This window comes from Synchiropus splendidus, chromosome 1 (assembly GCF_027744825.2).
Source record: "Synchiropus splendidus isolate RoL2022-P1 chromosome 1, RoL_Sspl_1.0, whole genome shotgun sequence".
NCBI lineage: Eukaryota > Metazoa > Chordata > Actinopteri > Syngnathiformes > Callionymidae > Synchiropus > Synchiropus splendidus.
In genome coordinates, this window is record NC_071334.1 from 62,481,309 (window position 1) to 62,495,600 (window position 14,292).

The 14,292-nt window shown below is 45.1% G+C and overlaps 1 protein-coding gene across 1 annotated transcript in view; it reads left to right on the plus strand.

Annotated features, from left to right (window-relative positions):
• Positions 1-14,212, plus strand: part of LOC128766920 (cingulin-like protein 1) — a 37,885-nt gene extending 23,673 nt beyond the window's left edge. Inside the window, exons 5-23 of the mRNA XM_053878543.1 lie at positions 925-1,042; positions 1,378-1,547; positions 1,615-1,699; positions 7,381-7,668; positions 8,235-8,330; positions 8,405-8,572; positions 8,646-8,756; positions 8,951-9,009; positions 9,087-9,234; positions 9,317-9,421; positions 9,962-10,114; positions 10,275-10,442; positions 10,514-10,687; positions 10,790-10,879; positions 10,945-11,028; positions 11,375-11,493; positions 11,641-11,749; positions 11,841-12,004; positions 13,443-14,212. Coding sequence (XP_053734518.1) covers positions 925-1,042; positions 1,378-1,547; positions 1,615-1,699; positions 7,381-7,668; positions 8,235-8,330; positions 8,405-8,572; positions 8,646-8,756; positions 8,951-9,009; positions 9,087-9,234; positions 9,317-9,421; positions 9,962-10,114; positions 10,275-10,442; positions 10,514-10,687; positions 10,790-10,879; positions 10,945-11,028; positions 11,375-11,493; positions 11,641-11,749; positions 11,841-12,004; positions 13,443-13,566 — 2,533 coding nt within the window. The 3' untranslated portion in view covers positions 13,567-14,212. The remainder of the gene's footprint in view (positions 1-924; positions 1,043-1,377; positions 1,548-1,614; positions 1,700-7,380; positions 7,669-8,234; positions 8,331-8,404; positions 8,573-8,645; positions 8,757-8,950; positions 9,010-9,086; positions 9,235-9,316; positions 9,422-9,961; positions 10,115-10,274; positions 10,443-10,513; positions 10,688-10,789; positions 10,880-10,944; positions 11,029-11,374; positions 11,494-11,640; positions 11,750-11,840; positions 12,005-13,442) is intronic.
• Positions 14,213-14,292: the final 80 nt, after the last annotated feature.

Sequence of the window (14,292 nt, forward strand, 5' to 3'; positions counted from 1 at the left end):
CTACTGCGCTGAACATGTGTGACTGAGAGGTGAGGAATTATCTGAATAAAATCCATCACCAGATGTTTAAACAAACGTAATGAAAAAGGTGATAGATGTCATTAACATATATTCATTGTACTCCAAACTTGAAAACGCTGCTTTGGAGTCTTCCATCTCGGGTCTATCACAAAGAATGCATCCTGGGCAAAATATATGCTGTATGTTCTGAGCTTTGTGTTGCTGTTATTATTATTATTATTATTGTTATTCAGTACAACTACATTGGCGCGTGAGGAAGAGGTGCAGCGACTCCCAGTGGGTTGATTTAGAATTGCATATTAGCTAACAGCTTGTTCACTCTGAATGCAGTTTGACTTATTACCACCTTCTTTGTCGCTCATGTGTTTTACATATCTTTGTGATGACAGGATCTTGGTTCAGTGGGAGATACTGGTGGCTTTGGTGGGAAACTTTTATTGAGGTTCTTCGGATAATGGTGTAAGCTGCTTGCTGCTGTAGCTTTTAAAGGGAGAATGTGTTGTGGCTCTATACAGTACAGGGCAAAACCCCTGAGTCAGTCTGGATCAACGCATCAGACCTTGTTGTATTGTGAAGAGCAGGTTCCTGAGCCTGTGGTAGTGCACTCACCTTGTTCGAGTCCTGCCATGCGTTAGCTGGGTAAATAGATTTTTGATGTTGTGACTGTCACATGATTTGCTTCTGGCAGAACGTGGTTCGTATGAAAACAGTGCTGGTGGGAAGGGCGTTTTCAGGTCACAGGAGGTGAGAGTCATACCTACCGCAGCAGAATGTCAGGATGATGAGCTGCAGGTGGCTGTTTTTTGATGCTGAGTTTCGTTGCCTGAACAAAATGAACTTCCTTTGGACCTGGATTGTGTTGTTGCATAGCGTGGAAGTTTACATCCTTGTTTGTGTTGACAGACTTTTGCAGATTACGGGTCGGCGCCAGCGTGTGACCGTTGAACTGTTACGCCTTGAGAAAAAGAAAGAAAGAATCGAAGAAGAACTTGTCAGACGCACCAGCCTGCAGGAATCAGCTGTAAGTGACCACAGGAAGTAATTTCAGTTGCTTTGGATAATGACATGTTTGGCTGATGATGGAACACTACTATTTACTGTTGTTTAAGCATTGACTAAGAGGTTGCATAGAGTTTTAAGGGACCACATTCAGACACGGCTTGTGTTATATGACATTATATTACATTTAATATTTTCTGTTGTCACTGCATCCTCTCAATTAAGCTCTGGTCATGGAAAAGTATGTTCGTTTTTTCAGCTGCTTTTGTATGTGATCTTCCTCTTCATCCTTGTCTCATTTTGTCACCTGGTGTTGCTCATAACTTATCTCAGACCTGTCGCCTGCATCATGTACAGGTCCAACTCTGTGCTTTTCGTGGGCTTCAGACCTGCATCACAAACCTTTTGGATCAGTCTCAGCAGCTGCTCTTCCAGGAGAAAGCTGTGAGCGAGCTCAGTAACCTACTGACCCAGGACCTGCAGCAGTACCAGGAAGCAACACAGGCACTGACCGAGCTCCTCAGCAGGTGAGATGATGGTGAGTTGGATTGAGACGTGACGTAGTTACAGCAAGTGTCTTTTTTTTATCCACAGGACACAAGCAAGAGAAGACGTCCACACCTGCCCCAGGGCCCCCGGCATGCAGGGAAAAAACCAGACCGAACAGGGAAACACAATGGTACAATTTCACTCACCTTTTACTCAGAAAGGGAAGTGCATACTGTATACTGTAGGGGATAATTTCATGAGCAAGGATCACTCATGTCTGAGCATGGAGAGTCCAGCGTGAGTGGAAATGGGACTGTGGTCTTTGTTCCACTTCAGTCATTATTAGCTGAAGATGATCCACCAAAATGATTTCATGACTTGCCTTTGTGTCTTGTGGTATTGATTAAATGTGGATCTAAACCTGAATGTTGTTAGTGAAAACCGTCCCCTCCTTTGAAGTAGAACACAGTCGAGTGTGTGCGCTAGCGTTCGCTAGCGTGTGTGAGTGTTTTGTGTGTGCATGTGTCTGGCATTGGTCCAGCTGTTGTCAGTCTTTCTCAGACAGTTGGATTAGATACAGAGGAAACATCTGCCTGCTCATCTGGCTCTCTCTCTTTCTCACAAACACCAACACGCGCACACACAAACATGCGGCGTATCTTTTCCCTAAAAAAGCATAATAGAGCGATCCAGCAGTGACAGGAGATGGTGAAGGTTTGGAGTGTTATTAGAACAGGGAAGCTGTCAAAGTGTCATCACAGTTTAACTGCAGAAGCTTCAACACAAACAAGGCGACAGGCCGTCTGCCAGCGTGCGGCGGCTCCCCTACACATTATCGCGCAACGCAGCAGCGCAGTACAGAGACGGCTAATTGTTGAGGTTTTTGGCTTCTACTCATTATGTTTGCCCATTTATAGAAGCAAAGTGACAATGTTGACGTATGAACATGTAGAATTCTCTTTAATCGGGCCTCGAGATACCAGCAACACATCCACTTGAGGTCCCTTGTTATCTGATACGGATGTCATAAGTCCACTGAATGACCTTTGCTTTTCATAGTACAGTCCACGTCACACATTCATATGGCTTTTCATGAGGCTGACCAGGTGGTACAGCAGGCTGGGGCACACAATGTTGGAGGCCGATTCTTTTGCTCAAAACACTTTTTACTCAACAAAAATGTTTAGCAGCTCACTGTGGTATGACTATTTTAAGCTCTCATCTTTAATGTGTTTTTGAACATTCATCACACATCACAAGGCAATGTAGAAGATGTTATGTTAATAATTGTGTATTTCAATCGATGAAAAGGTGAAGTGTTGAAGTGATGAAGTATAATAAGCCCAGGCTAGTATTTATATTTAGAGAACCTCTAACCATAACCATAACCTAACCATATAAGCTTATTACAAATCACATTATTCTCTCAAATGGTGCACTTTATAGTACTTCAGGAAGAGTTGTCAATCAATAAAGCCTATTAGTGACAAAAGGATGTCTCATGAATGTACTAATAATGCATCCCAGCTTCATTAGAAGTGCTACCATTTTTTTTCCTCTCAGTCCATAACTTTATTTAAATGACAAAATACATATGTCCTATACTTGTCATTTGCCAATAATGTCATTCAAGTCCACGGATCATTCATTGTATTGCACCAAATGTTTGACACGTTATTAGAAGACACTCCACTTAAATGTACACCTAACCCTAAAGGTGAACAACTTACTTCCTCCTCCAGTGTCACATGTTGGTGTGCGCTGACGTTACTCAAAGGTATAGTAGGAGCCTGATGGCCCATAAAAGGGGTGGGCCGTTGGATGGGCAGATCGCATCTGTATTTTGTGGTTTGTAATAATAAACTAAAGGCAGCTCCTTTGTCCACTGGTCAGTTTGGGGTGCTCTGTCAGTGTGCGTCTTGTGTTGGCCACTGTACCCGTCCAGTTACCACGGTGGAGTTATGCTTAGATGTATACTAAATAGATGTTGTCTCTGTGTTCAGCTCCAAATCATTTCATAGAATTATCTCTGTGTGTTTATGGTGGGTGGAGGGACTCCTATTAACCCAACTGAATCCAGCCCATGTAGCCTTTTTTCAGATCATAACTCTGTAAAGAAGCAGTTTTCCCTTGTGAAAGGAATAATAATTTCCTTCATTGAATTTAAAATAGAATTAGACATGATCAGGCTGCAACTACAACCCACAAACTTCCTTGATTTGCTGTCTATTTGGGTCAGATCCATTGTGCTGTGTGCTGCGCCATATGTCTGTCATGTAGAGTGGCCTCAGGGAAGTTCTGTGTCTGCCTGTGTGGATCGTGTTCATGTATGAGTGCTGGGGGATCTTTGTGTGGCGTCCTCGTCGTGATCCTCAGAAGATCATCACGGTAGCTGCCTTTGTTTTGTCCAGATATGAATCCTTTCAGTTCATTATATGGTCAATTCAGGCAGCCTTCAGTCAGGACGACAAATTGTGTCTTTATGTTATCATCAGTAGCCATGACATAATTTCACAACGTGCATTATTGATGGCTTGATGGGCAGCACCCCATCCATTCATACTTCAAGTCCCGTCATGTACTGGATCAGCTGAAGCTTTCATAAGTGAACTCAACTGAAGTAAAGTGAAAGAGATAAACATTTAAGAGTTTCAGGAAGTAGGCGTCATCGATCCAGCCGTGTTGAAGGCCATTTCTGCTCCACAGTCCTGTTCTGCTTCCTGAACTCATTCTACTCTTTTCAGAATTCAGTTACTGAAAATCAGATCGATGGAATGTGGCAGTGAAGATGGATTCGTCCCTGAAACCAGTCAGTTTGACTTTCATCCAATAGAGGTCACCAGTGTCGTAAATGTGGGCTCCGACACTCTCGGAGGACATTAGACGTCTTGTTGAAGAAATGGGACGGAGGCTTTGGAACTGTATCAAATAAGATGAAATATGGTCTGTGCATATGCAATGTGCACATACAGGGGTCTACTGTCCTGCCGTGTCGGACGTGGTCAGTGTTTAAATTTAAAAGAGAAATGACATTAAAATGATGGGAGCGCTCAGCTAATCCCAGCACAGCCTGTAAACATGTTAATACCACGGTGATTAGCAGGGCTCTAAACCCCCCCAGACACCCGTCCCCCCCTCTGTTCTCCCAGGCCTGGACCACTCTCCCATCCTGGACTCTCCGTCCCCAGGGGAGGCAGCCAGGCGAGTCCCTGGATTAAGGCCACTCGCTGCTTTGGACCAGAACCCAGGAAGTTAAACCCCTGGACTCCCGCCACCTCATTTTTTTGAGTGGCATCAGTCTTATTATTGTTAATTAAAGTTGGATTTAGTCAAGAGGCTGATTAGTAAACAACTGAAATGCCAGTTTCCAAATCTTCATATTATTCCAATTTGAAAATGAAGTGGAACTCGGAGTTCCTGTTTTTATGGAATTATTTATAATTTGTGTGAGAGACTTTGGGGTTGGGGGGTTATGTTTCAGATGAGTGAGCAGATGTTGCCATTTCTCAAGAGGGATTTATGCCTGACACACACACACGCACACACACGCACACACACACACACTGACTGTTGACTGTTGTTTCAGACCGAAGAAAAACAGTTTCATTTGGGCTTTAATCAAAAATATATTTGTCAGAAAAGGCCCATTGCACTTTCTAATGAGTTTCACCTCTGCTGGAGACCATTTTCACATCCGCAGATCCAGACAGAAAAAAAGAATGTCAGGCGATTACCTCGAAAAGCTACAATTAACAAGGTCAATCAGTGTTCAATTTTTAATATGCAAGGACAAAACATAATGCAAAATTCTAAATGTCAAGAATTAATATTGTCTTATTATGCTGTTTATAGCCTTAATACAGCTCATTGTTGAGTAATATTTTCTATGTTGAGTAGACACATCTAATGTGAGATATTTCAAACCAATGTGAATTGATATAATTTCATTTTTTTATTTTAGTGTTTATCTGGTGAGGTAGCCATTAGCCAAACTTGTATCTATAAGAAAATAAGAGGTTGTTAAAAAAGAGGAAAGAGTAAGGGAAGAATGGAAGGGCACCTCTAAGGTATGAACTCTCATGAAAGATGGTTGGAACTGTACTGTGTAAGTTGTGGGTGATAAATACTAAAAAAGAGAAATACAAAATGGGTTTGTATTATCATGAGAACTGTTATGAGAAAGGAGCCATTTCTCCATGGTCACTTTCACGCTGACCTGATGACTGCCAGATGAATACAGGTAAAGGGCCAGGAGGACTGTTGGCCACACTTTGCACAAGTCTGTCCTGTTGGATTGTCGTTTCAAAAAGGCAGAGCTTCTGCTGCTGTACAGTTTATATGGGACAAAAGCACTGCTTAATTTATCAAGGTGGTGGAGGAGACCAGTGTTGAGTGCTTACATTTTGTCAGATGTTATTGTCTTCACCTTTTTCAGCACACGACTGAGTCATCTCAATCGTCCTATAGTCTTCACCAGAACACCAAGGAGGATGAGGCCCAGCGTAGGAGGAGGCCTGTGGGCCTCTCATACGGCTCGAACCTCTATCGATCCAGCAGTGTTAAAGACCTGATTGATAAATTCTCTGGGCCAGAATCCCCTCAGAGCCTGGCTTCTGGAGCAGGAAGTTATTTTTCCGTGGAGTCTGTCGAGTCCCCAAAGTCTTCAAAGACAATGTTAGTTCAGATTAAGCAGACGAGCCAAGACCAGAGTTCCGTTCCCAGCGTCATGGTGACCCCGGCCCTCCAGAGGTCAGGTGTTAGGGGTAGTCATGTAGCTGTAAGGACTAGTTGTGCAGTAGAGGGCAGCGGTGGACAGCAGGCTTCAGCGGCGAGCAACAAAACACAAAGTTCTGCCGCTGGCCAACGGTCAAAGGTGGACTCTGACGTTGGATCGGTAAGCAGCGAAAAGAAATCGAAAACCAATCAAACGTTTGACTGCATGAAGAAATCAAACTGCATGAGAGCATGAAGGAGTGTGAAGGAGTGTGAAGGAGGAGATTCCTCTGCATGACCTTCTGTCAGACCTCGTCTCTCTCGTGTCTCTGTGTCGAGCAGCATCCTGCTTTTGTGTGTTGCATGAAATGATCTCATGTTGAATCACTGTCGGCGTGTGGTCCTCTGAGGGAAGCATAGAAATGACTCTATTCTATTACGATTCCCAAGTATATCTACAATGTACAAGGAGCAAGTGTAAGCTGAAGTTCACCGGGCTAATTCTGTCATGTCGGATGCTGTCATTTGTGGGTTGGTGTTGAATTGACTTAGCCTACGGTTAGAAAAATGATCTGCCTCCCGATGAATCAAAACAAATCAGTGTTCAAGATCAAATGTGATGCTGTAATCGTTGACTGACATTCAGTATCATAATCTGCTGCAGTGTTGTGTTTGCTGTCAAATGAGCAACACTGATGCCGATTTATATCAGCGCCAAGACAGTGTTGGTTTGACCCTTTTAGGATGCAACATGTCCAAAGTGTCAGTACAGTAGCACTACTCACTGTATTCAGCCTGCAATCCCGGTTGTTTGAAGGGAACAAGATCATGTTTAAGGTGTGTCTGAGAAAGACTTTGATCTTGATCACATGCTGGTGTATTACTTATTTGCCCTAAACGTCTACGGTCTTCCCACAGCTGTATATGACTAGGCTTTGTTGAAGATGTGGTTTCATGGAGGCAAGTGATGACGTGCGAACATGTTTCTGATTTGTTGGAGTGAAGGAAAATCATTTCTCTGGACACTTCTCTTCCATCTGTCGTCACTTTTTGTTTCGTGGCTCAGCACTGTGGTGTCGTGTGTCCCATCTTCTCTCGCACCGTCTGATCCAGTCAGGTTAGTCCGCTGAAGGTCTAACAAAAGTCTCTCTGCTCCAGGAATCTGAAAGTGATTCAAACAAGCAGCCGGACAGCCTGTCTGAGGAGGAGCCCCTCACTTCGAGAGTGATCCCCGCACAGAACCCAAAGTATCAGCTGTTTCTCAACAACGACCTGAAGACAAACGGCCTGAGTGCCAAAGATGCAGATGGTCCAGGTGGCGGTGGGTCTCAGGGGGAGAGCAACTCCAGGCTGTCTCGGTGGGAGACCACCCGGCCGGGAGTGAACCACTACAGAGGGTCCTTGGAGTCCCTGGCCTCGCGGGACTATGACACCATGTCAGACAGAGTGAGTGTACAACTGAATCTGGGAGATGGTTGGTTTTTTTTGTGCTGAGCGCGGTTACACAGTGCCACCAACTGGCCGATCGACGGTATCGTCCTAAGAAACAGTGAGGTTTTGTTGACTGCTGCAGTTTTAAAATGTATGATCACCACAATGGGGCAGAATTCATTAAGTTTTAGTGCAGTTTTAGTTGCCAGAAAATGTATATCCTTTCCATTTGTTTTACACTGTACATTTTTTTCTATGAAGCTCTTGAATACATATATTTCAATGTATGTATCTTTCTCACCATAAGAATCATTTGACCTCAGTAAACATCCAGTGCAAGAGTCAACCAAAAGTAGTCCAACAATAAGTCATGCACACAAAAAATAGTAATAACAGCTTTGAAAAGCGATTGTACATAGAGAGTGTTCTAACAACATACATTTTTTAAGTTTATAATTTTACTTTTTTATTGTACTGTGACAAAGAATTATGACAGGAGGACTCTTGCCAATGTTGTTTCAGCTGCTTGATTGTTTTTAATGAAAGACACGCTGCACCAAACTAAACCGTTGTGTGTGCAGATCGGCGTCGACAGTCCTCCACGTGTGTTCAACAGTCCGTACGCGACCACTGCATCCATGGAGTACAACCCCATGCACCGCATGTCTGACTTCAAGGTTCGCCTCGGATTCTGTGTTTGAATTTGTGTTCCCTGAGCGGTGAGTGAACGTTTGTGCTGGTCTTTTTTCAGGTTCAGGGCGGTCTTTCTCCTGCCACCTCTGAGATGAACCTTCTTAGCTACACCAACCGCAGCCCCAGTCCGGTGCCGCTGAGCACGTCCTCCACCCTCATCTCCAACAGACCCAGGTTCTCAGCCTACGACACACTGTTAAAGAGAAGAACCGACACCAACCACTCTGTGCGTCTAATGAAACCAGCTAAATTGTATTTGTTAGATGTAATTTCACCCTTGAATGTAACTTTCAATACAGTTGCCGCAGGTGGCGCCGGTCCACTACAGCATGCGCTCCAACACTATGGGGGGACCCAATAGGAAAGATTTCATTGAAGAACTCACCAAACAGCTGGACGCCTGCCAGAAGGTGAAGCTTTTTTTTTCTCAAACATGTGAAATGTTTTATTTAAACATCATCGTGCAAATGATTCATTTCACTTTGTTCATTGTTGCAATGCTGATTTTGAGCATCTGAAGAAATGGCTTATGCCGAGTCATTTCTCAAGACTGCTTTTGAAGAAGTGATCGACAGTGTTCAATGTTTGACGATTCTCCTTCCAGAGGAACCAGTTTCTGGAGGCGGAGAGTGTGGAGATGGAGAAGGAGCGAAACCAAATCCGGTGAATCATTCATCGCCAATGTTGGTCATCCGCTTCACTTTCAACTGTGGTTCTGAACATCATATCCCGATGTGCAGGTTCGAGATGCGCGGCCTGCTGGTGAACAACGAGGATCTGCTGAGGACCAACGCTCAGATGAATAATGAGATGAAGAGGATGAGGGAGCAGATGATCGAGATCGACCGAGAGAAACAGACGCTGGGAGAGCGCGTCCGGGAGATGGAGGTGAGAAGCAGTGAGAGACGTGCGCTTCATTACAGGCCAGAGAGCGTGGACTTACATGGCCACGCCTCTCTCTCGCCCACAGATTGAAGTGAAGCAGGCCCGGGACATGATGGTGGAGGCCAACACGCAGGAGTACGCCTTCAACTTCCTCCAGCAGTCCCTGAAAAACCAGATACAAGACGCTGAGGTAATGGCCGTTCACTGTCACCGGAACTCTGCAAAACATGTACAGGAGTTGGACAAAATAATGGAAACGGTGTGGTGTTTCCATTATTTTGTCCAACCCCTGTATATCTCGCCACAGGACTGGGGATGGTGACTTGGGTCTGGCGCCTCATGTCGATTTGTATAACGTTTGCACCGGGTGACATATTTGAGTCACATGACAGAACTAGCTTGAGTTACTTTGGAGCTAAATTGAAGAGCTGAGTCCCTTTAACCTCTCCTAAAGTCTTGGTTCTGATGGCGGCGAAACGTTAGGAGCAGTTACTCAAGTCATGACAATCCATCTTCTTGTGAGGACATTTTGCTTTGTGGCCTGTCCTCACAAGGTTTATAGGGTTGTAAATGTGAGTAAAAGCACTTTATTATAATTGGGTTTGGTTCAGAGTTCAGAGTCCTGCTAAAGGTTAGCCATTTGTTTAAGTTAAGTTAAGGGTGAGAGGCTGGAGAAAGCATTATGGCAATGACAGGTCCTCACAAAACAAATGTTTGTGTGTGTGTTCAGGAAAACCTGGAGAAGCAGACGCAGCACGCGCAGACTCTCTCAGAGAAGCTGTGGCTGGCTGAGCGGCGGCTGGAGGAGCTGGAAGTGGACAAAGACACGAGAGACAAGAGGTCGTCTGACCTCAACAACACCGTCTTCAGACTGGAGACTGAGGCACGTGCTGGAATCTTGTAGGACCCAGTATCATCGTGTTGCGGGTCCACCTCAATAACAATCACTGCTTAGTAGTAGTACCACGCAAAGTAGTGCTTCTCTCACACCTTAATTCTGAAATGAAGTTGAACCGTAATATCCTATTGTTGTGTGTCTGCAGCTGGCCGAGGCTCTGCAAATGTCGACGCAGAACTCAGCTGAGGTCAACTTGCAGCAAAAACTCCGTGAGGATGCCCAGAACAGGGTTGAGGAGCTGGAGGAGTTGATGCTGGAGAAAGACCAGGAGCTGCAGAAACTCCAGGTCCTGGTTACCAGGCTACAAGGAGAGGTAAATCAATGGAGTCACCCCAAAATGTTTAGATCTACTGACCGTCCTTGGATGCATGTGTTTGTGTGTAGGTGTCCGGCAAACTGTTTGACAAGGAGCGGACCCTTGAGGAGGAGATCCAGCTGAGAGAAAGGCTCCAGCTGCAGTGTAAGCAGGCTGAGAGGACCGTGGATGACCTGCAGATGGAACTGCACGCCACCAACCAAGCCAAAGATGACATCACCAAGCAGCTGAAGATGGCTCAGGTACTTCTCCATCTGACCAGTTCGGCTCTTGGAATTTTGCTCTGCCTCTGCCGGAGTCATGGAAGAGTTCACTGCAGACTGACCGATGGCTCGCGGTTACAGGAGAAGCTGATTGACCTGGAGACGGACGTGGAGGAGCTCCATGACAGTGAGCAGAGGTGGGCCGCCAAGCACAAGAGGGCGCTGGAGCAGGTGAACAGCCAGCCAAGACTTGCACATGAGAAGTCCAGCTCTGACTGGTGGGTTGTGTCCTCTAGACAGAGCAGCTGCAGCTGAAGCTGATCCAACAGAAAGATCTGAACGAACAGCTGGAGAGTGACAAGGCCTTCACGGAGAGACAGGTAACCAGTAGTGGGTCTTGGTTGGGTGGATGGAAAGTTCCACTGACAATCAAACCTTTTGCAACCCTTCACTCATGTTATGTCATAATAACTCTTTTCCACCAGTCCAGCACAAAAACAATAGTTGCTCTGCCTACTCACTTCCTGCTAAGCTGCCAAAATAATGGCTTGTCTTTAGGAGTGTTTTCTCTGTCTCCTTAAGAGACTTGAAAGTCTGTGATTGTGTGACACATTGAAATGAGGAGGTTTGTTGACCAACTGCTCCTCAGCTGAGCTGCACTCATTCTTACAGGTATGTTTCACATTGATGATTTAAAGTGGATGATGTGTGTGTGTGTGCGTGTAGTTGCGTGAGCTGCGTTTGGAGGTGGAGGAGCTTCAGAGCTCCAAAGTTCCAGACGACCTCATCTCCAGGGCAGAGAGCAAAGTTAAAGAGCTGGAGAACACGCTGAGGAACGAGGAGAGGTGAGTCACATGACTGTCGGCCTCGACCCACTGTGCATCTGAGCTGCATGTTTTCATCCCAAGAATGCAAAGTCCAGACTTGTGTCTGTAAGGCTTGTGCTTCTGTATTCTGCGCGATCTTGAACCAGTGTGAACCGCTGTGTGCAGGAACAAAGTTGTTCTCACGAACACCATCAGTAAACTGGAGAGGAGGATCAACGAGCTCAGTGATCAGATGGAGGAGGAGCACAGAATAGCAAGCGAACAGCAAGACCTGGTAACACACACACACACGCTCAGACGTCCAGTTATTGGAAGCTGTTAGGGAGCGACCTGATGACCTGTTGTGTGATGGTGACCTCCCACAGATGACCCAGAGGATCCGCTCTCTGAAGCGGCAGCTGAACGAGTCAGAGGAGGAGGCCAGCAGGAAGGACACGCAGTACCGACACACGCAGAGAGAGCTGGCTGAGGAGAGGGAGACCAACGCTCGGCTGCAGAGGCAGCTCTTGGACCAACACCTGCAGACCAAGTGGGTGCACTCACTCACGCACACACACACGCACCCAGCCATGCGTGTATAGCACAACCTGTAATGCATTACTATTTCAAACAAGGTCATCAAATTAAAGTTACTTATCTAAGTCACTGGGCGTTACTATTGTTGCCATCGTCGGGAGGCCAAATGTTACCATTCTCTTTCTACAACTGCGTCATTGGGCATGACGTCATGTGCGGGACACGCCAGTCACGGTTTCAACAAGCAGCTGCCCGCTACACGGCAGTAAAGAAGAGACGCGTGAGGAGAGAGAGGCACGTTTCTAGCTGAAAACACAGTCACTACTTTGAATTAGTGTCTGCTATAGATGACAGTATTTACCCTGCAGGGTCAGAAATCACCGGTTAGAGAGAGCAAAATGAAGTAGCCTCGCAAATGAGTCGAAAGTGCGGACTCAAAACAATGTACCTTTTTTTAAATTCTCTTGATAGGTCAAGTTAAACAACACTTATGATATATTTTTAGACTTTCATTGATTCTTTTTTCTTTAGTGCAGGAAGAAACAGTACTGATGTGACGCACTGATGTTGCATTTTCTCTCGAAAGTCAGAAATGAAATCATCCTCCAGTGCGACAGAGCATAGAGGCACTTAACAGCAGCCACTTAGGTGCAACTACTGCCTCCATGTGGCCAACAGAAGACGTGACACACTGAGTCTTACTAAACTTCTGCCTTGTTGTAAAAAAAAAAAAAAAGCAAAAAAGTTCAATAATACTACATTTTATTATATAAATGGCAATATATCACGTTGTTTTGTTTTTCATGCTTGGTGCTTTTGTGTGTGATTTTCACTACAATGGGTCAGAATGTGTCAAAGTAAAACATTGACTGTACATTCATATAACTGAGATTGTGCTAAAAAACAAAGACCCCAAACATGGAAAAACACTGGACCACCTAGAACTCCAACCTCAAAATTGACAACAACAAAGACACCAGTCACGCTGCATCACAGCACGCCATCAACGCACACTGCCATGAACGTCTCAACAATAGACAGATCTGTATCAGCTGGTGTGATACAGCAGGGTGTGTCCTCACAAACACACCGCTGAAGACACAGTCACGGTTGGCTCCGCTTCAATTCAGGGTTCACAACAACCTGTCTTCTGCAGGGCCTCTCACACACACTTCCTGGATCACCAGAACCAGATCATGGCCTCTGTCATGTGCGCACACTGGCCTTGATAGTCAATGCAAGATTGTTGGGCAGAGATGAACCTGCCTGAGTTATGATATTTATCAAAAATTAAAGGCCCGTGGTGAGGCAGCATGTGGCTATATATGGGACTTGTGGAGGATACAGCTCCTTTATTTTAAAATCCCCTTAACAGGGGAAGTAAGACAAACTGTTTCTTTTTCATATCTTGTTGTTGTCAACTCATCTTTGTGTGTGTGTGTCTCCTGCAGGCGTAAAGACACAATGACCATCCGCCAGACTCTGGACAACCTGCGTCTGGACCTCAGCGTGGACGACGAGGATGAGGATGAGGTGAAGGATCAGCAGCCCACAGGAGAAGTCACCACTGTCTAACTGGTCCCCACCTCTGACCCGGTGAGAATAGGTGGAACCTAAGGGTTGGAGGTTTTTTATCGTGAGAGGAAATATGTTATAGTTTTAGACGTCCTTTGTCAATCACATGTAAAGTTCATGATTCCTTGTCTTCCGTGCTCCCTGGGCTCCACTAGGATTTCACCCTCCTCTGTCTGCAGTATTTGTTTCCGCCTCGGCCAAAATCCGCTAAAATGAGAGAAGATGTCTTGTGTTTCTGACAATTATTTATATTCTCTTCACGAAGATCACTGCATTTATTGTGTTGGCTTGTGGGGCACAGCGTGATTTCAGTTGTGATTGAAGTGGTTGGCTGCTGGATGTCTGCACCAGATGATGAGTTCTGTAAAGCAACGTTGAAAGCGGTTGGTGTTGTTTTTAGTCGACCAGAAAAGGCCCGGCCTCAATCAACATCTGGAGCTTTTTCACATTTTTGTAGATTATTTTGAAGGAAAGTGATTCTTCAGTTTACACCTATTTAAATTGTAACTGTGCATTTTGTTATTTTCCTCCTCACATCCTTCTGTCCAAGGATCACATCCTCCTCTTCTGGTGATCATGTCGTTCCTGGGTATTTATTTGTGTTTTCACTGGTGAGAAGTCTTTGCCTAATAAATTCTTCTCTCAAGCGTTTTGGCTCCTTTTTTTTCTTTCTCTATATGTAGACTTTATGTGTGTTTCAGCATGTTTGGGTCTGCTAGAGGCCCA